General features: G+C 38.2%; 2 protein-coding genes and 1 long non-coding RNA gene across 4 annotated transcripts; 2 read left to right on the top strand and 1 right to left on the bottom strand.

Moving 5' to 3' along the window:
* The first annotated feature begins 208 nt into the window (after positions 1-208).
* LOC149832460 (uncharacterized) lies at positions 209-1389 on the top strand. The gene is made up of 2 exons (XR_016433106.1): positions 209-375; positions 1198-1389. It is a non-coding gene; the product is annotated as an uncharacterized LOC149832460 (long non-coding RNA).
* Positions 1390-4722: 3333 nt separating this feature from the next.
* LOC149832459 (protein LPA2-like) lies at positions 4723-9964 on the top strand. Its single transcript, XM_090014496.1, has 2 exons — positions 4723-5235; positions 9355-9964. The coding sequence occupies exons 1-2, from the start codon at positions 4794-4796 to the stop codon at positions 9492-9494; spliced, it is 582 nt and encodes a 193-aa protein (XP_089870622.1). The 5' UTR covers positions 4723-4793; the 3' UTR covers positions 9495-9964.
* A 397-nt stretch (positions 9965-10361) lies between these two features.
* On the bottom strand, positions 10362-20812 carry LOC149832458 (dolichyl-diphosphooligosaccharide--protein glycosyltransferase subunit STT3B). Of its 2 annotated transcripts, XM_090014495.1 has the most exons (7): positions 20714-20796; positions 19463-20602; positions 15941-16474; positions 14543-14997; positions 14295-14417; positions 10956-11015; positions 10362-10832 (listed from the first exon to the last, which is right to left on the bottom strand). In XM_090014495.1, the coding sequence occupies exons 2-7, from the start codon at positions 20339-20341 to the stop codon at positions 10703-10705; spliced, it is 2181 nt and encodes a 726-aa protein (XP_089870621.1). In that variant the 5' UTR covers positions 20342-20602; positions 20714-20796; the 3' UTR covers positions 10362-10702. The 2 variants fall into 2 exon arrangements, with proteins under 2 accessions (XP_089870621.1, XP_089870620.1); XM_090014494.1 differs by having other exon boundaries at positions 19463-20812.

Genomic DNA, 20812 nt, shown 5'->3' with positions numbered 1-20812 from the left:
ACTTTAAACATTATTTTGTAGGAGGCATATGAGCAACAAATGGTAGAGCGATATGGTGAAGACGCTACTCAGCATCCATCATTTGATCCTACAGCATGGGTGACTGCAGCAGGTGAACCCAAAAAAGGTCGCGTGTTCGGGTTTGGGAGTAATATGAACACTTCACCAGTTATTGGTTCTTCCAGTTACGGCTCACCAACTTCTTGCGCCGACATAAGCTCCAAGCAGCCGACTATTCTTTCCGGTGATGATGTACGCGAGATCATTAATGAATCACTGAATAACTACTTCCAATACACCGTCGCCCCCTTTCTCCGAAATGAGATCAAGGCCGCTGTTCAGGATAGGGGATCTTCGATTCCAGGTCCCTCTCAGGTATAATCACATATATAGTTTTTTTGACTATCTTAAAGCACATCTGAGCATGGTAGAATCACATATAGAGTTTTTCTAGATGCCTTAGAACACATATGAACATGCTATAATCACATATTCAATTTTTTTACTGCCTTAGCACACATATGAGCATGATAGAATCACATATATATATATTTAACTTTTTGTCTGTCTTAGAGCACATATGAGCATGATAGAATCACATATAAAGTTTTTTTGATTGCATTAGAACACATAAGCATGCTATAATCACATATTCAGTTTTTTTACTGCCTAAGAACACATATGAGCATATTATAATCACATATTCTGTTTTTTGACTGCCTTAGCACACATATGAACATGCTATAATAACATATAGAGTTTTTTAACTGCCTTAGAACACATATGAACATGTTATATATCATTTATGATAGAATCACATATAAAATTTTTTGCTTTGCCTGCCTTAGAGCACATATGAGCATGCTATATTCACATATTCAATTTTTTTACTGCCTTAGCACACATACGAGCATGATCGAATCACATATATAGTTTTTTGCTTGCCTTAAAGCACATCTGAGCATGGTAGAATCACATATAGAGTTTTTTTATATGCCTTAGAACACATATGAACATGCTATAATCACATATTCAATTTTTTGACTGCCTTAGCACACATATGAGCATGATAGAATCACATATAGAGTTTTTTTATTGCCTTAGATCACACATGAGCACATGATAGAATCACATATAGTGTGTAATTTATTTCATTATATTTTGTTTATCAATACTGACTGTTCTTTTCTTGTGTAGGCTGCTAGCGATAATCAGGGTAGTGGAGCTGAAGGGACAGATAAAGACAATGAACAAGAAGACGCACAAAATCTTGGCGATGATTAGAGGACTGTGTTGAAGAAGTTCTATTTTTTTTATTTTTCCTAATTGTAATTGTTGAATTGTAAATAATTAAACTTCTTAGTTTTAAGGTGGAACGATTAATTATTATAGATACTTGTTATATGAATTTTTTTGTGTGGTTTGTTTTTTATTTACAGGAAATATAAATTGTACAGTTCTCCGTAATTAATTTTTAAATAAATTTTTTTTGATTTTTTTTCGTTTTTGCGACGGATTAGCGACGGATGATTCCGTCGCTATTCATATTAATCTAGCGACGGCTTAGCGACGGAATTAAATCCGTCGCCACGCCGTGGTCGCCGTTTAGTACCGGCGGATTGGCGACGGAATACAGCGCTCGTTATTCCGTCGCAATTAGCGACGGACTTGGCGACGGAATAATTCCGTCGCCAGTTAGCGTCGAAATATTCGCGACGTAAGCATACTGTCGCCGCGTTGTCGCTAATCCGTCGCTAACATGGTTAGCGACGGATTAGCGACGAAAGGTGGTCGTCGCTAATCTACTGCTCTGTTGTAGTGTATAGATATTCTATTGAATTCGTTTTGATCAATGGCACAATATAAGGCATTCATAGCCTTAGCATTTAGGTTTGCCATTTTCTTTTCTTCATCAGACCATAAGTTATAGTCTGCGGATAGAGATGTGTATGGATGCTCAACAATTTTCCATACAGCAAAATCTATGGATTTGAGAAATATAGCCATTCTGCACTTCCAGTATCCATAGTTGGAGCCATTGAAGAAAGGAGGACGAGATGCGTGTTGACCTTCAATATCACGAGCATAAGAGGTAGATGCCATTTGTGCTGGAAGACTTGTTATGTCGAAACCAACAAACCTGCTCTGATACCAAATGAAATTCCACTAGAGGGGAGTGAATAGTGAAATATGATAAAGATCGATAAAATAAAATAATCAGGCAATAAGGCACAACACATAAAACACATAATTTATACTGGTTCGGTCAATACCCAGACCTACATCCAGTCCCCAAGCAAACCACTTGAGCTTTCCACTATAACATCCGAGTCATCGGATAAATAGTACAACACCCTCTTCCTCAGAGGTCTTCTTCTCTCAACAGAGAAGGACAACATCCTCTTTCACAGAGGTCTTCTTCTCTCAACAGAGAAGGGCAACACCCTCTTTCACAGAGGTCTACTTCTTTCAACAAAGAAGGAAAACAATGAATAACAGAGTTACAATACTTCCTATAGAACCTTCAGAATGATATGAATGCACGAATGAAGGATTCTCAGAATGTTCTGTTTGTCACTCAGAGGATACTCTTTGTCAAAGAGCTGAACTTGACTTTTTCTCTTTTCTTTCTTTTCTTTTTCTCTTTCTTTTTCAAGGCTCTCTTTTCAAATATAGAATAAGAATTTTTCTCGTTGTAAGTTCACATGTCCATTCAATGTTGAATAGTTTATTTGAGTGTGTTTATATAGCTTTTAAAAAAGTAGTCGTTACATTTTGAAATCGTAGCCTTCTTGAGATGTGAAATGATATGTCATTTCAAAAACATCTTTAGAGAAATTCGAAAAAGTCTTTTTCCATAAAAGTAAAATATAGGGTACACTAGTCGTTGTAATATTTTAGGTAATACATATTTTATGTAAAAAGTCTATTTCTTACAATAGTACATTGAACGTTGGATAGTGGTTTTGTCTTTATTCTAATTAATGATTTGAGGTACATAAGTACTTCTTTACTTTAAATGAGTGTAAGTACAATGAGTGCTTTGAGATATTTATTTGTACATAGTCATGTCAAGTATTTTCTTTATGTTGTGTTTTTCAAAGTCTTCAGAGAGAATGAGGACTACAAGAAAGTCGACATTCTTGAGAAGGATATTTTAACAAGGATTTCTTACAGGAGGTATTTAATGCTATATAAAGAGAATGATGACTTCAAGTAAGTCGACATTCTATGGGTTTGAAAAAAGGTAACTAGAGTCCTTTATTATATTTGTTTTCTTTGTGTAGTCGATTTTCATGTTTTGCCTTTTTCCTATATTTGAAGACATTTCTTTAAAGATGGTAACTAGAGTCTTTTCAAAACCTTTATTATATTTGTTTTCTTTGTGTAGCCGATTTTCATGTTTTGTCTTTTTCTTATATTTGAAGACATTTCTTTAAAGATGGTAACTAGAGTCTTTTCAAAAACATATTATATTTGTTTTTCTTTATGTAGCCAATTTCATGTTTTGTCTTTTTCCTACCTTTCTTTTCATGTTGTCTTGTATATGATGTAAGGTACAATTATTACATTTTGAAATTATGTCAAAATACCTTTTTCATAAAGGGTTGTAAGAAGGTACAATTATTAGTTTTCAAAAATGAGCTTTTTGAAACTATCTTATACTTTTATGATATAGTTTTTATGAATGAGTATGTAATATGCAATATGCATGTTCCTGAAGGTTCTGTTACATATGACTCTAAAGAAGAAAAAAATCTTCATCTTGAGGTAGCCGATCTCTTCAGTTGATCTTTAGGAATGCATGGCTCATCAAGCTTTTTCTTCAAGGAGTATGATTGCACTAGTTGTACTTGAACAAGAAGTCTCCATCCTTTTTGGGTGAGATATCCTTGCATCAAATACTCGTTAGATTTATGGCAAAAACATATTCAGTCATAATATAACATTTTTCAAGAGGACATATGATCATATCATATAAAATCAAATACGACAGTGTATCATATTATGTGACATCAAAACAGAGTTTCTCAACAATATATATATATATATATTTATTTATTTATTCGAGGCACTCAAATATCAAAGAGGCCAGCCGGCCCTGGGGTAAGCCTAAAGAGTATGATGCTATCAAAACAATGATTGTAAGTACAACTGGCAGAGCAACACGACTAGCTTTTTGAACTTAAGAGTGGTTGAACCTAGGAGTGGTTTCTTAGTGTAAATATAAAACAAAAGATGCTTCACTCTAATTCCTAAAATGTTTGTTTTATGGTAAAATCATAACCCCAACTTGGGCCAGACCTGGATCTGATTACAGATTCACAATGGCTCCAACTTGATTTTTGTTGGATATTTGATCTGATCTAGCTTGACCCAAGTATTTTGTACACATTTTAGTGAAAATAAACCTCTTGAATTATATGAATCTGGGTTTGAGATTTCATTTTTTGACCCGACAAAATGCAATCCCGTCGCCACCACCATCTGAAAACTAGTTATTTGGTTAGATTTGGGTACATCCTGATGGATCAGATACCCAACCCATTGGCAGCTCTACCTAGAAGGGTGTGATTTGGCCACAAACTCTAGATCTGGATCCATATTAGTTCAGATTCGAACCGTACCTAAATAAGGGCCTTATCAATTTCAGCCCGAACGGATCAGATCAGTCGGATATTCATCCAATCCATAATCTGGTTCATCTTCAATCCCATCCATTTCTGATCCTACAGAGAGAGAGAGAGAGAGAGAGAGAGAGAGAGAGTGTTCCCCATCAAATCAATACCGGGATGAGTGCAAGCGTGAGCCTCGCGGGGGCGTTGCCCGCCGGGAGCAGAAGCAACCGGCGGCTCTGCTTCTCCGGCCCACCTGCTCAACGCCTTCGCTGTTTCGTCTCTTGTACAACCAGAAACACAAACGTGGTGAGAGCCACGACGGCCGGAGATGGCCCAGGGGAGAGCGCAAACGAAGCCCATCCGGCACCATCGACTTCCGCCGATACAGCTCCCAAGCGGGAGAGCGCCGGAGGGGTTGGATTCGGCGGTGGCAAAGGAAGCAGGAAGAGCAAGGTCGTCCGCTGGGCGCCTGTGCAGAAGCCGTTGATTCAGCCGGTGGCGACGGGGAAGGATGAAGGTGGTGGTGCTTTGCCGGAGCAGGAGAGGGCCTTCCTCCTTGGGTGGCTCGCTCTCGGGTTTCTCATCCTCGTCGAGGGCATTGCTTTGGCAGCATCAGGTATTGGCTGAATTTTGATGCCAGGGCTGGGAAACGAAACGAGCAGCTCGCCGATCGGCTCGTCGAGCCGAGCCGATATACGAGCCAGCTCGTTTAGGCAAATGAGCCAAGCACAAACATGGCAAGCTCGGTTCGGTTTGGCTTGTTTTACACATTATATATTTATATATTATAAATTGTATGCATATGTTATATATAATATGCATATTATGTATGTTTTGCACGTATTTTGCATATATTATATACGTTTTATACATTATCAAGCTTAAAAAAATACTTAATTTTTAAAAAACGAGCTAGCTTGTGACCAGCTCTCAACTAGATAGGGCTCAGGATCGTCTCGGCTCGGCTCCTGACAACCTGTGTACCCGTAACGAGCCGAGCCCGTACAGCCCAAACTCGGCTCGTTTACCGTGGCCTTGCTGGAGGTTCCGTAAAAAAAATCAGAAGATCGCTTCCTAGGAAGCGAGGGAAGCTCGCTTCGAAAGCACGAACCTACAAGTTTCTTTCGCGCTTCCGAAGCTTTATAAGTTTTGGGAAAAATGGAAAGATTTTTCTATCGAAAAATTGAACTTCCTTGATATCATTTTTTTTCATGTTAGACGATTTTTTTATTCACCTTCTTATTATTCTAAAATATGCATATACAGTTATTGTTTTTAAAGCCTTAAAATCCATTTCAAGCAAGAGACATCATATCTCCTTCCATGCTTTTACATGCTAAGTTGGCGTTTGGATGCACCCGTTCATGTCCGAATCTGGAATAAGTTGTGAAACTGCATTATAAGGCATAATCTAGCATCCCAACTTATCCAATTACCTAGATAAGTTGGTAAACTGCATTATGAAGCATAATGTAGAATTCCAACTTATCCAGTTATCTAGATAACTTCGGACATTGCATTATTGTGCTACCATCGACGCCCTTCTATCTCTAGTAAGAAAACCAGGCACGGAGGACGGGCCTAAGTGTGCTGTAGTCATCCTCTACAGGAAGCCGGCCTTCTTGGCTTCCAGAACTCACCGAGTGATGGAGTTGTTTATCACAGGTTCTAGAGTATAACGACCTTAAAAAAAAAAAGGGACAGTCTCTCTGCTTTCTCCTTTCTCCTTTCTCTTCATGCTTATCTTTTTATAGCCTGTTGCTGTTTCTTCACTTATCTCCCGGATTTACTTTTCCTAGTTCTATGACTATTAATAGGATCTATGAATCAAATTGATGCAAATTGTTCTATCCTACGCTGACCGGAATTGTCAACTTCTTTGTGCTGCATAATATGATACAGCTGCAAGTTGTGCAGATTTTCTTGTTTGATGGATTTGTTGATATATGTTAGCAGAAAACTAACACTACAAATTAAATGTGTTCTTGTACTCCTGCCTTTCGACTGGTGATAGCCAATTCTCCGCTCACAACTGAGGAACTTGGTCATGTTTCTTTTTTGTCATTGAGGAACTTTGTGATGTTTCTGTTGACAATGGAACAAATCTTTAGAAATATTGGTCCATGGATTTACTCTGCCTATGTGCTTGTAACTTTTCTTGTCTTACTGTTTACAAGCATATATTGCAATCTAATAAAACTTCTCATTCCCCAACTATAATTGTGAAAGATACTATATTATAATCAAGGTGTCATACTAAACTATATAATTCATGCTTTGATAAGTCTGTGCCCTGACTCCTGGGCATGGAAAACTCTCCTCTCTCGGCCATTGTGTTAAGGAAACCATAGCACATATCGATGTCATTTTGGAGAAGGTAGACAGGTCACCCTCTTTCAGTCCTTTGTAAACATATCTATGGCCTCATAAGCAGATGTCCTTCCCATATGGCCATCCTTGAGAATTTCATAGGCAGAACAAAGTTGATCTCTCTCTCTTTTCTGCAGAAAAAGGATGGGTTTCTTCGGACATATCTATCAAAGAGAGTTTCCCCATGTTTCTTGTATGTAAAAGAAGCATGGCAGCCCACACTTTGTCCAGTAAAATTTTCCTTTTTCCACTTGAATCAAATCCACATGGCAACTGTTATTCTTCTTCTTCTTTGAGAGAACAAGAGAGAACTGGCTTCAGGAGTCTCATGTCTTTTTTCCCCTCAATAAAAATGTCTATCCACACTGTTTAAAACTCTTTCCATTTTATGTGAAACAAAACTGGGCCATAACCTGGCAGTCAGGCCTCCTACCAGCCTAAAATGAACATAAAGGCAAAAGGAAATTGCGAAACACATGGTAGCATAGATGTCGACTGGCAGACCCAAGGGGTTTGGCATAGTGGGATGGGGCCTAGACTGTTTGACGGGCAGTCTAGGTTCAAATCCCATGGGCATCACCCCACTGCGTAGGCTGAAGCTTGGTGACTCCCTGGGGTCGAGGGGTAAGCCCTCAGAGTTCTACGCCAACATGGACAGAGACCGCAAGTACGGCAGGCTGAGCCAGCACGGCTAGGTCTCTGTGCCTGGGGCTGTTTCTCCCAGTAAAAAGAAAAATAAAAATAAAAATAAAAGAGATGTCGACTGACATTAATGTGCATGTCCTCACTTGCACCAGTTATGCATCTTTTTCATCTGTATCTCTTCCTGAGCTAAGTATCCAGTGCCATCCAGATTGTGTGTTAAAGGAATTGATAAGCATGGACATGCAAGATTAGCAGTGTATTTTGATGTAATGTGCACTTCAGATTTCAAGTAATGAACCAGCTTCTAGAATTTATGTTGCAGTTTACCAGATTGTATTCTTTACATCGTTCCACCAGTCTTGGTCTTCAGTGGGATCTTTTGCTTCACTTGTGATTTGGCTCCATTAAGTCTTGAAGCTCTTTTACAGGATTCCAGTACTGCAGTTTCCTTTTTCAGTTTGTTTGAATGTAGAACTGCTCAAATATGTGGTACTGCATATCCAGCTACTGTAGAATGTGATGGGATTGACACTCTTAAGTTCTTCCCCCAAAATGACAAGCTCAGTTGTTCAGGCCAATTATGGGTTACTTCCTAGATTGCAATCCTGTTATTTACTACTGGTTTCTTCTCATCCACCCTTTGCAAAACAGGTTCAACCATAGTCACCAGAAGCACCCTCTTAGGAGGGGGAGCACACTTGCCAGGTAGTGCACTTCCAAAGCAGGAAGCGCATGCGTCCCCTGGAAGGAAAAAGTGTTGGGGAAACTCACTTCCCATTTTTAGGAAGCACACTTCCTATATTATAGGAAACATGCTTCCCACTCGCTTCCCCCTCGTTTCCTTCTTGTTTTGCATGTTTTTCATATTAAATTTATTATTTTTTGCTTCTCCCTTGACTCTTGCTTCCCATTTTCTCCCCCCTTGCTTTCCTTTTGTTCCTCCATCGGCTCTTGCATGTTTTCTTTTTGGTTTCTCACTCGCTTACATAATCATTTTCAAAACACATTCTACTTCATGCTTCATACTACTTTTTAACACTCTGGTGCTACTTCCCACATCGCTTCCTGTGTCCATTTTCCATCCTGGTAACTATGGGTTCCACATACCAACGGGGGCTCTGCTTGTCTGGTAGGAGAAGCTAGTTGCAGGTTCAAAACCCAATGGTATAGTTGTATAACTGGTAGGGGTCTGCCTAACCCTAGCTTGCCTTTCAAATAACAAAAAAAACTATAGGTTCCACACACATGCACTGAAAAAATAAATGCTTGTGCCATTCTTTATGTTCAAATTATACCTAGCAAGGTAGCTGATGGTTTTCAATTTAACCAAGGTATTAGGGAATCAAGTCAACCATCATCACATGCTAAAGTATAAATATTCGTGTCTTAGATGACCCCTTTTCCACTGAAATGCCCAGCAGTGAATCAGCACCTCATGGATTTATTTCCAGGCTGGTGGGCTGAGATCTTACAAATGTCAGCACCAATAGCCTCCTTTTATGGTATATAGCAGATAGAACGAATGTTTAATCATGATTAGTCTAAATCTGTTAGAAGTAAAAGAAGAAAATAAAAATCTTAGGCTGAGTGCTTGATCATGACTGCTCTAAAACTTTCAGAAGAAAAAACATTGCTTTGTGCTGAGCATTCTATCTTAATCACTTCCCCAAAACTCTAAGAAGAAAAAACATTATCTTAAACCAAGTGTGCTCTTTTGCAGGTTTCTTACCTGAGGAATGGGATAGCTTGTTTGTAAAGTATTTGTATCCATCGTTTACGCCAACAGTCGTCCTGTTTTTAGGCGGCACGGTTGCATATGGAGTGTTTAAGTATGCAAAGGCAGGGCAGAAAGAAAGCTAAAAAGAGTGAGTTGTAATTTGAAAAGTCTTGCCTAGTTTAACTATGTCCAAGTGAAAGTATATGGAGTAATCTGTGACTGCTACAACTAACGATGGAAGGCACCAACATTGCTTCTGCTGTTTCGATCTGCTCCCTATCGTCAAGATTGTATTGTTAAGGCCAAGCAGCAAAATATGTGAAGCTTAAGTTTAAGAAATCCCCCTGAAATTTTAGTGAATTGTGTCCATCCCGTATTTAACAAAAGCTGTTGTAAGGTATGCTTGTGTATTATTGCATACAGTAGCTTGCACTGTTCTGATGTAGGTCCATGTTTTTGGTGGTTGTGCAAGATCATGCCATACAAGCTGCATTCTCAACTTTCAGATGCTTTTGTATACTTCACACCAATAAGGTACACAAGTTGGATCTTGTCTCAGCATTTAAACCCACAAGGGCCTTCAGTCCTCAAATTATAATCAGTTTATAGTTAATACACATGGAGCAACTAAATAATTTGTCCGAGAGAATGATATCACAGAGAACCAAAAAAGGAAAAAAAAAAAGACTAATATCATCGATCACCCATATACATATGCTACAAAGAGCATGCAGTCAAAATTTTCGTAAGGAATGTTCGTCCTCCATTTGGTCCTCTACCTTCAAAAGTTGTATAGCACTTCTCTGTTTCAAGCCATTTAAAGTTGAGACAGGTGGAGATAAATATGCCTACCACAGCCAAGTTCTCTCCTAACCCAAAATAGCTAAATAAAGCAATTTGAAAACGTTTTCTTTCAATAATTTCTGACCATATTGGCGAAAGTAAAGTATTAGTAAGATTTAAGTTATAAATTTACTCTTAAAGACAAGAAACATTACCCCCAAAAATAGAAGAGGTCAAGTTCTGTAAATCATAATAGCCATGAATGTTCTCACCTTCGTACCCATGTTGAACGCACAAAAGTTTTCATCAGAGTAATACTTAGCATATTTCATGTTACACTAATTGGCAACCATGCCACTAAAAATTGCAACTCAAATAGGTTCTCCTAAGAAGCCTCATCTCAAATAATCTAACTGCTACTAACCAGATAAAAAGAAAATGAGACTAATGTTCCTTTAACAAAATCACATATAAATTACATTATTGCAAAAATTCCTCTAACTCAACATTAAGTGTAGACAGCGTGGTTTCCTTTCTGCAAAATCTAGATTATAAATTTTCATTTGCTTCACCACCTATTGCTTGGTGGCTTAACTTTGTAAATCCTCACGATCCAGTTTGATGTTGTGAAAGCCTCCTCAAGATGTTCAAGCTTCACGTCTTTATTTCCAATTTCTACCCCCCGGGCCCGATCCCAACTGCATGCCAGTGCAAAATAAGATTGAAAATTTTGTATCGAACAGGTATGGGCATCAAATACTATTGTATACTTGGGCTGCTAGAATGATAGAAGAGGAAGCTATAATATGGTAAGTAATTACCCTGGAGGTCTTCCATACTCTGTGTGCAGCTCCCCAAACCGATAGTAGGAAAGCTTATACCTATTGAGTAATTCAAATGCAGATGATTAGAGAACTGAATTGAGTTGTGAGATATAAAGCAGTAGGGCTAATTTCACTGGAAGCAATATTCTTATGTTATGAAAGTGGAAAATTGCAGTCAAAATGCTTATATACAGCATCAGAATGCCAAATGGATGCGTCAATACCTTCATGATCCTCCACAAATGCTAGCAAACTTCGGCATATGAGATAACTAAAACCATAGTATCTATGCACAGAAGCATTTACTTGAGATACACATCTTAAAAATTGCACTAAATGGGATATGATGCATTTGTAAGGTGACAGGTTAGCAAACCCACTATAGTTGACATCAAGCAGCAATTTGGTTTACATCATTCGAGTTGAATGCCCTTGGTACTTTGACCTCATACACAAAAAGATAAATAATCCCTAAAGCTCAGAAGAATGTATAAGCATTTAGAGGCAAGAATAGGTCAAACAAAACATAATTTAGTAAAGAAACAGTAACATTGTGCCTAAAAAACGCACAGCATCCTATCCTCAGACTAAAGTATAATAAACATCCAAAGAACAAAGATATCCAGGCCAGAAACTTATAAAACATCCTAAGCATGGTCAGAAATCAATAATGTTGCATAGACATGAAAGTGGTCCAGGCCAGAAACTTATAAAACATCCTAAGCATGGTCAGAAATCAATAATGTTACATAAGACATGAAAGTGGTCCAAAAATGCCAGAATGATGGTACAAATAGAACCAGGCTCCTAAATGAATAAAGCTCATTAAGGTCTACGTCATTAGATGAGACAACAAAACTTTTCTCAACAGCAAAAATACATGCACCAGCACCATAAATCTGCTTGAAACCAAATAGTTGGACTCCTAGATGGTAATGATTGCCACATTCCAAACCATTATATAACAAAAACGATAATTCAGGACTGGAAATATAAAGGGAATCAGAGAAATAAATGAGGAAAAATATTAGCAACTAAGACCGTCTCAACTCCTAGAGGGAGGGCCTTGGAGGCAGCAGTCATCTAATAATCCAAAGCCAATCTCTATTCAAGAATACTCCGACACACTCAAAAACTAAATTATCTATAAAATGAGGTGTCAAAACCAATCATCAGATGGTATAAGTCAAACTAAAAACTTGAGCTAGTGCAATTCCAACAAGATTCACATGCAACCCATGCAAACAAAAAATCAGTGGAAAACTAGTTCTTGTCCAAATTGGCTAAAAAGAACCATAATCATTGGCTCAACATGCATGAAAGAGAAATTACACAGAAGATAATCACAAAACAAAAACAGCAGCATAAAACCTTTAAATCCACTCCATAGATGAAATTATTTGAACTGAAAAGACAACAAACTAAATGTTCTTAATCAAAATGATCAAATTATTGCAGAAGAGTAGAGGGAAACACTAAAGTGCAAAATGTCGTTAGGAACCAAATGATGACGCCCTCCCAGATTTAGTAACTCCTTTTGAAATGTTTAGAGATGACAAAAGGGCGGGTTGCAGAAGACAACTCAAATGGGAAACCATGAAAACCTCAAAACAACAGTTATAGCAGCACAAAATCATCAAAATGATGCACAAACTTGAATTGGTCCTGCAAAAAAAAATGGTGATTGATATCAAGCTTAGACAGAAGGCAACCGAAAATCAAACAACCCAATAGCTTATTCCATGTCAAGATGTGGGCACATCTATTGCATCAACAAGATGTTCAAACTTTCTCATTGACAGAGGTTTCCTTTCCCTCCCCCCACCCTGCTACTAATTGAAGTGATTTGTTTAAGTCAACGTTGACATACTAATATGCAGAAGCCACTCAGCATGGTTGAGTATGAAGCATAGCTAATGCAGTAATATCCTTGAAATCATTTGTTATAAAATCTTGATACCATGTCAAGCCCAGACTATCTCAACCACATGCTTTCATTTCTCTTTTTCACAGGCATCTGCCTTCCAGTAACAAACCCTGTGCTTTTATTCATACACATTTTATGGCCTGTGTATTTCATCATCACATACCACTGGTCTGTGTTTTCACACCAAAAAGCTTTCAACAGTTGAAGGGAACACAAAATTACCCATTTGATCTTGTGTCTTTCACATTGTACAAGGAATAAATCCAAAAATGAAAAGCAGAGAAAATTGGTATACTAAACACAACACAGACCACTCTTTCTAGTGGATATGCACTTTTTGGTGTGAAAACAATAATTGTGACAGATGAGTGAGCCACTATTGTAGATCAGAATGGTTATGCACTTTTATTTTGTTACATTTCATAAATCAGAACATTCAAATTTTTTACCTCAGAACTTTTCAATAAGTTATTACTAAGGTAGCTTTCAAGTATGTCAGTGAAAGTTTAAGGAAACAAATAAAATATCACCATAAAAGCAGAAATATCTAACAGTCCCACTTACTTCTGAACATTTATACTCACAGAAGATCTAAATAGTTCCAGGGGTACAAACCTTAAAATTGTCACAAATAAGTCTCAGGTATAAGCACCACAAATAGGTCCCAGACTCAAGTTGCACACCTTAAAAAATCTCACTTTTGAGCATCCAGCATGCACATATAGTTTTGAAGGTAAACTCGTCTAGTGTTTAGTTCCATGTCATCAAGCAACAACTAGTTGCTGCAGATAAAGAAGTGGCCCTATATCTACAGAAAAAAACAGAAGATAAGATGCCCTATGACCAAAAGCTCCATATTCACCTGAAATTTGTAGCCACTTTATTTCAAAGTTGAGCGTATAAGAAACTTAACAGAGATTCCAAAACCTCAAGGAATTATGGCAAACATGATTTTTCCAAGTATCAACTTTATACAATATCAGACAAAGAAATAAAAAACTAAAAACAACCATTAGTGGAAGGCTACTTATACATAGCACATCATACATGCCTTCGAGTGAGCATGTGCATTAGCATTCAGTATTCTAAGTCTGATAAATACAGAAAACTGGAAAAAATATCCTATTCAAAGTATATGCAATTATACAGGATATATATGTAAAATATGAAAGCTTACAAAAGCTAGATGTTGAAGTTCTCTTTTGTACTTTGACATGTAACAAAGAAAAATGTTGAACCAATAAATTGATATGACCATATAAACATTAGGCAGAAAACAAATTGACAAACCAAAATTAGTACAACTTCATCTCTCTTCTCAAAAACAAAAGGGTACAAAGTTTCAACTCAAATTTAAGTCAGCCCTCAACACAAAGCCAGAAGTTGACATACAAATCAAAGAAACTTACATGAGACAATTCAACATCTTTGGAGCTGCCCCTTTGTCAACCCGGTATTCACCATTCACAAGGTAATCTGATTCTTTAATGACTGGGAATACTCCTCCTCCAATGCGTACCATCCACAAAAATCTAATTTTAGAACATCAATGCATCCTTGGTGAGAAAGTTGCAGCAAGAAAACAAAAAATATGTAGCATCTAACAGATGAAATAAAGCAACAATTCACAACTCAGGAAGTTTATCCGATCACTTACTTGTTTATATCATCTGAAGAATACCCTGTAACACCTCCAAAAACAACAAGCACATAATCCACATCCAACGCTTGCATTATCTCATACGCCTCATCTTCATATGATGACATCGCACGTCCAACAGTTGCAATGTGTGTATTGTTCCATGTGTTGTTATCCACAATTACAGTTCTGTTTCCCATGGCAGTTATCTGATAACCATAATCCCACCATGACATCACTTTAGCATCCGGAGGTGTATTCTGGCGCAGCCAAAAGTAGGCCTCACGATAGTCATCAAAGATAACCCTGCCACCATGGGCACCCCTTGCAGCCAAGACTATGGAAGGTGAAGAATATGCCTCTGATGTGACCCATGTGCAGTGTATAACATATCTGGATAGTAAGTAAAATGCAGCTACAAGTAGAGCAATAGCTCCATCTCTTTGGAAAGGAAGAGATGAATCAAGTGATGCCTGTCACAAAAACAAAGTTCAATGTTAACCTGTTAATATATGCAAGTGGAAATTAAACCATGGTAAAATGCAGCTACAAGCAGAGGAATAACTTCATCTCTTTGGAAAGGGAGAGATAATTCAAGTGATGCGCCTCACAAAAACAAAGTTTGATGTTAACCTGTTAATGTATGAAAGTTCAAATGAGACCATCATCCTAACTGTGTCACACCTTATACTACTGGTTGGCGTTAAAAGCCCTACCAAGTTACCAACTCCATGCAAGAGGAAGCAGTTCATCATAATGAGAGAACATAACAATAGGAAGAAAAAGGAAGCCAAAAGGGGCACAAATGGAAGCAATTAGCTTAGGCATTCTGTAAAAGGAAAGTACATATATGCTGCAGGAAAAAGATTTTGCTTGAGAATAGGTGTACAGGAAGATTATGAAGCACTTTGTATCAACAATGCTAAATGGTAGATCAAAGCGTCAAATATTAAGCACCATTCTCAGGTTCTTGACTATATAGCTCCAGTTGCCAGTCTTTTTCTTTTGAGAAGACTTTAAGCTATTTTCAGAATAAACTCAGAATAACTAAATTTCTCACAAAAATTCAGGTGAAAATGTCATGAAAAGACTGCGAAATTGACACTGCTTGTAAGCATCACAAGTAAACATTAAATTTTTTAATTTTCTATGAAAATAATTATTTCTCGGAATTTTCTTTTTTACTAAAAAACTTTGCTGATTTCTGAGAAAACCACACAGTTGTTAAATTCCTAAAGAATTCCCTTGCCAATAGTAGCCCAGTAAAAATATTAGTACCTATCAGTAGAGTGAATCCCAAAGACAATTAATCAACCATGAACTAAAATGAATACTCAAAGTATAAATCATATCCTCTTAGGAAAGTGAATAAATGACAAAAAAACCTGTTTAAGAATATAAAACCATGATGCTGACCTTAGAGCTTTTCTGGCTGACTGTGCCCTTGCTGGAACCAGAATGCAGAGGCTTGGCTTTTGCCCGGAGCAAAGATGTTAAATTTTTTAAAGTGGCAGACACTGCAATAGCACTGATGAGACAGACTGCAGGAGTAGCTACAAGAATCAAACGAACCATCACACCAGCAAAATACATGCTTGTGAGACCATATAAAACAATAAATATTGTGGCATCTGATAAGCGTTTAAAGCAGAAGTAAAGTCCAGCTGGGAACAGAATAAGCAGAATGTGAAAATCAAACATAAAAGAAGACCAAGCTGTCGGCTGATGCTCAGACACTGAGGCAATAATTGGAATGTGATCCTTTGCATATGTTGGATCAAGTAGGGAATAAAAGCGTCCTGTCCATGGGGATATATAGCCTGATGCCATGCCAACTCCAAGTGCAAGAACACCCACTGCTACGGCACATGTCACAGTGATCCTCAAAAAGGCTTGAAATAACTTCGCATCATCCAGAAGATACTTGACCCAGTCTAGGAAGTAAAATACCTAAACAAAGAAGAAGAAAAGTGCATGCAAATCAGAACCCAAATCTGTTTATTGATTTTTCTTACAGACTTCACAGTGGGCAATATTAAAGTTTAAAATAGAAAAGAAATGCCTATCAGAGAGTAAAGATCTCCTTACAGAGCACAAAAAGATTAAACTTTCATAACAGGAACATGACAGATGACATGCTTATAAAAACAATAATTAGTATATAATTCAATATGATACAAGCAGCAGAGTCTACTTGAGTATAAAGATAAAAATTGGTTTATAATTCAATATGAAACAAGCAACAGAATCTACTTGAGAAGAGCAAATAGTTGTCAATTGTTCAAAAACATACGATCTAGCACAATCAGAATATTGAACGCAAAAAACATACTCACATTGTATGTACGTGCATGTGTGCCTTTAGTGCATAAGCAGGGCAAGTTTTTTGTCGCTCATAGCAATGAATAAAACAAGTTATTTGGAAATATTTTGAAAAAAACAGAACCAAATGATCTGAATGAACAGAAAACATTTTAAAACCATTGCATATTGTACAAACATGTTGCGGACCACAGTAGGATAGTCAAAATATCAATGGCTATTCATAGCAAGGGTACTATATAAGCACTTTGGGAGAGTGGCTCTGGCTACATCTGGGCAGTATTAAAAATAAAATTAACATTGTAGCACCATTAAAATATCAACACATATATGAGGCAAAAAATACTTAAGGTAGATTTAGAAGGGACGAGTAAAAACCCTATACATTTATGCACTTTTGAGTGGATCATACAGCATATAAGGTATCATCATGGTTCCCTTGATCAATTCACACGTAACATGATACAAATCAAGCAATTTAAAAGCCATACTGTTTTTCCTTAAAGCAGGACAACAATTGATAAACCAGTTTATATGAATGTACGATGATCTAGAAAATGTACATAAATACTGAATCAATTAATCTGAAATGAAAACCATCACAAATGCATCAACATGGTCTGATTTAGCCTAGGTGCATAAATACATGAGATATACATATCCATACAAAACTTATCACATGCAAACTTATCATTTAGTCTCTGGACTTTTAGTATTTAATAGATAATGAATAATTAAAAATGAAATTTTAGATAAAATTCAAAACAACTTTTGGAGAAAATGTTATGATAATATCATGACATTTCAGCATTTTTAAAATTTACAAATCCAAAACATTTTGATTTCCATCTTCCTTATAATTATAATACTGGTGATGACTCCATATTTGCCAAAAAAGTTTTCTTTAGGTTATCATCACCAGTTTGAGCAGCCTCTTCAGAATCAAACTAAAAAACATATCCTTTTGATAGACCATATGCTGTTGCAACCTTGCAAGAGAAAATGCTTCCAAATGCAGAGAAGGCATCATACAATGCCTTTTGGTCAATTGCCTGATTAACCTTCTTAATAAATATGTTCTCAGATCCATTTTTTATTGATACTAGGGTCTTTGTGTGAATACATGATATGGACAGAATTTCCATTGGGTGGAGTAAAGTTCACCACTTTCAACGCCCTAGCCGCATCTTGGGTATGCTGTAATTGACACAGGCATAACCAAGGAGCAGCATTCTGAGATCATGGCAGATGTGAACCAACATTACCTGTCCCAACTGGCTGAAGAGATCACTGAGCAGTGAGCCTGTGACGTTCAACTCCAAGTTTCAAGGTACAAGGACAATAACAGGAACATGTCGGTCATGTTGCTACTTGCTCCCCAGTGTGATAGCTGTCACAGCCATCTGACTAGGGATGGTAAACGACACAAACAAGTCAAGCTTGGGCTGTTCGGACTCGGCTCATGAACTCACCACAAGCCGACCCGAGCCCGGGCTCATTACAAGACAATCACAAGCTGGCCCATTTTTTTTAAGTGTTTTCTAAGCTTAATAATATATAAAATATACATAATATATGCAAAATACATATAATATATGTATAATTATATAATGCATGTATACAACTTATATAATATGCAAAACGAGCACATATGAACCGAACCTGTCATGTTTGTGCTCGGCTCATTAACCTAAACAAGCTGGCTCATAGCTTGGCGGCCGAACAGCAATCTCATCTTGTTTCCCAGCCCTACATCTGCCCAAGGAGAGGGCTAGTTGAGGTTGCCTCTGAGCCTGTGGCATTCCGATTTCCTTCCTTTACCTCTCTGCATGCTTGCATTTCCCAAGACAACAAAAAATAATCTGGTCTAATCCATCTGCCACAGCCCACGTCCGATTTTAATTTTAGTGGCAAAAGGATTGAACCTGTTTGCATGAGTGCCTTTATATGCTTGCATGCCAAACCTGTTCGCATGAGTGTCTTTATATGCTTGCATGCCGATCCTATGAAGTATGCATGCACCCGTCGAACCAATGAGAACAAATGCCACCTGATCTCCATGCATGGAACAGCTCAAACAAAGAAACTGGGCCCAGTCTGTCTGAATTCAGGTAATCTGCTTTGGAGTTTAGTTTGAAAAAGATATAAAATGAATATGTCTATGACTCTATATGGAAAGTGAACCTATGAATTTGTGGCATCACCCTCAATATCATCCTTCTTCATTGATTTGTTTATGTCTGAAGCTTTAAATCGGTTTCTTTTTCTAGGTTTTTATTTGTTACCCCTAATCTGATTTATTCGCCATGGATAATTCAAACAAACTCCAAGAAAAAAATTGAAATACTTCAACAACAGGTCCAATTCAAAGTGACATGGCAAGCAGGAAAACTACAAAAGAGAAATGTCCATAACGGAAAGGAAGTCAAAGACCAAATTCAAACTGCCAATCCCAGTATTTTAGCACCACAGATGATAATATTAGACTATCAGTCATTGGGAAGAAAATCAATCAGGAAAAGTTCAAGATAACATCAAACCGGCCAGTAAGGAAAAGCTCAAGATGACATCAAACCGGTAAGTCAGGAAAAGCAATAAAGCGGAAATACTCCTTACCTGCATAAGGAAGAATACGCCCATTGCAGCCATATGCTCCCCTGACTGAACATGCTGAAACCCAACAAATCGAATCTGCATTGCAAGTAGCATTCCCAAAATATACATACAATTGTAGGCTATGTACAACCTCATCGAATATCGCCCGGTGACAAGTATCACAAGAACATAAAGTGGGATCAAGTTGATTATGAAGATGTACCCTCCCCATGCAGAAACCATGTAGAAATACGAGAATGCTGATGCCAATGACCACGCCAAGGATCCCGTGTTCACTGCCTTCACAAACAGAAAGAACGTCAGCAGGAGGGCAAAGATTGCCACACCCTCATTATCATATGAACCTGCAACCGATCTGGAGATGTAACCAGGGCAAATTGCAATGAGGACAGCCGCTACGAGACCAGCACCCGAGTCCCAGAGCTCCTTCCCGAAGAAGTAGGCGACCAAAGTGGTGTTCGATGCGAAGAAGGGTGCCGTCAGCACGCATACCTCACGTATGTGGACAGCAAAGCTGAGGAAACGAACCAATCGGTAGATCAAGGCAGCGGTGACCATGAGACCAGGGAAGAGGGTTCCACCAATAATCCGCCCCAGAGGGTACCAACTCTCCGAATCGAACCAGTTCCAGAACTCGTAGAACCCATTATCGGTGAGGAAGACAGTGGTTCTGTAATTGAAGTAGGGATCAAACTCGTGGATCATGCTCTCGTACCGGAGGACGCTGAACAGGCGGACGATGAAAGCGAGAATGTAGACCAACAAGAGGATCGCGAACCGCGTGAGAAGCTCTTGCTGTTTGGTCTTGAGCTTCAAATTCCCCATAGGGAATTTGAGGAGATCGGCTTTCAGGACAGAAGAAGGCACCGTTTCACCCATGGGAATCGAATTTTACGGATCCTCTAGGCTTCCTCAGTTCCCCATAACCCTTATATTCACGAAATCGAGGTTTCGATCACGAAGCTACTGCACTGTTTCAGAGATCGCAACAAGAAACGAGCAATCTTTCCTATCCGAATGCCGGAAGAGAGAAACCCTGGATTTGTGAATCTAGAGTTTTCAAGCTTGGGAAGAAACCCTAGATTCGCAAAATAAGGGCTTCGTCGTGAACGGAGTTCGCTATTTCTGCCACTGTCGCCCCTGAAACGATGGATCAATACTCTGAATATGGAAGGAAGACGAATTTGGGAAGAAAAACCCTAGATTTCTGAGACTAGGATTCTGGGGAGGGAAGAGGGTGAGGGATTGCACCTTGATGACCGTCGATCTCGGGAGATGGACGGCGACCAGAAGTCCGCCTCTTCCGCGGATTGTTCTCCGGACGGGGAGGGAAAGAAAGGGGGCGAGAAG

Source organism: Nuphar pumila, chromosome 7 (assembly GCF_984573655.1).
Source record: "Nuphar pumila chromosome 7, dmNupPumi1.hap1.1, whole genome shotgun sequence".
Classification (NCBI taxonomy): Eukaryota; Viridiplantae; Streptophyta; class Magnoliopsida; order Nymphaeales; family Nymphaeaceae; genus Nuphar; species Nuphar pumila.
This window is presented reverse-complemented; position numbering and strand designations above follow the sequence as displayed.

What these genes read in the sequence shown, in the direction of transcription:
- LOC149832459 (XM_090014496.1), top strand. Translation starts at nt 4,794, where the DNA reads ATGAGTGCAAGCGTGAGCCTCGCGGGGGCGTTGCCCGCCGGGAGCAGA. An exon ending in CATTGCTTTGGCAGCATCAG is followed by an intron (nt 5,236 to 9,354) that starts GTATTGGCTGAA and finishes GCTCTTTTGCAG; the next exon opens with GTTTCTTACCTGAGGAATGG.
- LOC149832458 (XM_090014494.1), bottom strand. Translation starts at nt 20,341, where the DNA reads ATGGGTGAAACGGTGCCTTCTTCTGTCCTGAAAGCCGATCTCCTCAAA. An exon ending in TCTTCAGATGATATAAACAA is followed by an intron (nt 14,418 to 14,542) that starts GTAAGTGATCGG and finishes TTCTAAAATTAG; the next exon opens with ATTTTTGTGGATGGTACGCA. An exon ending in AAGATGTTGAATTGTCTCAT is followed by an intron (nt 11,016 to 14,294) that starts GTAAGTTTCTTT and finishes ATTACTCAATAG; the next exon opens with GTATAAGCTTTCCTACTATC.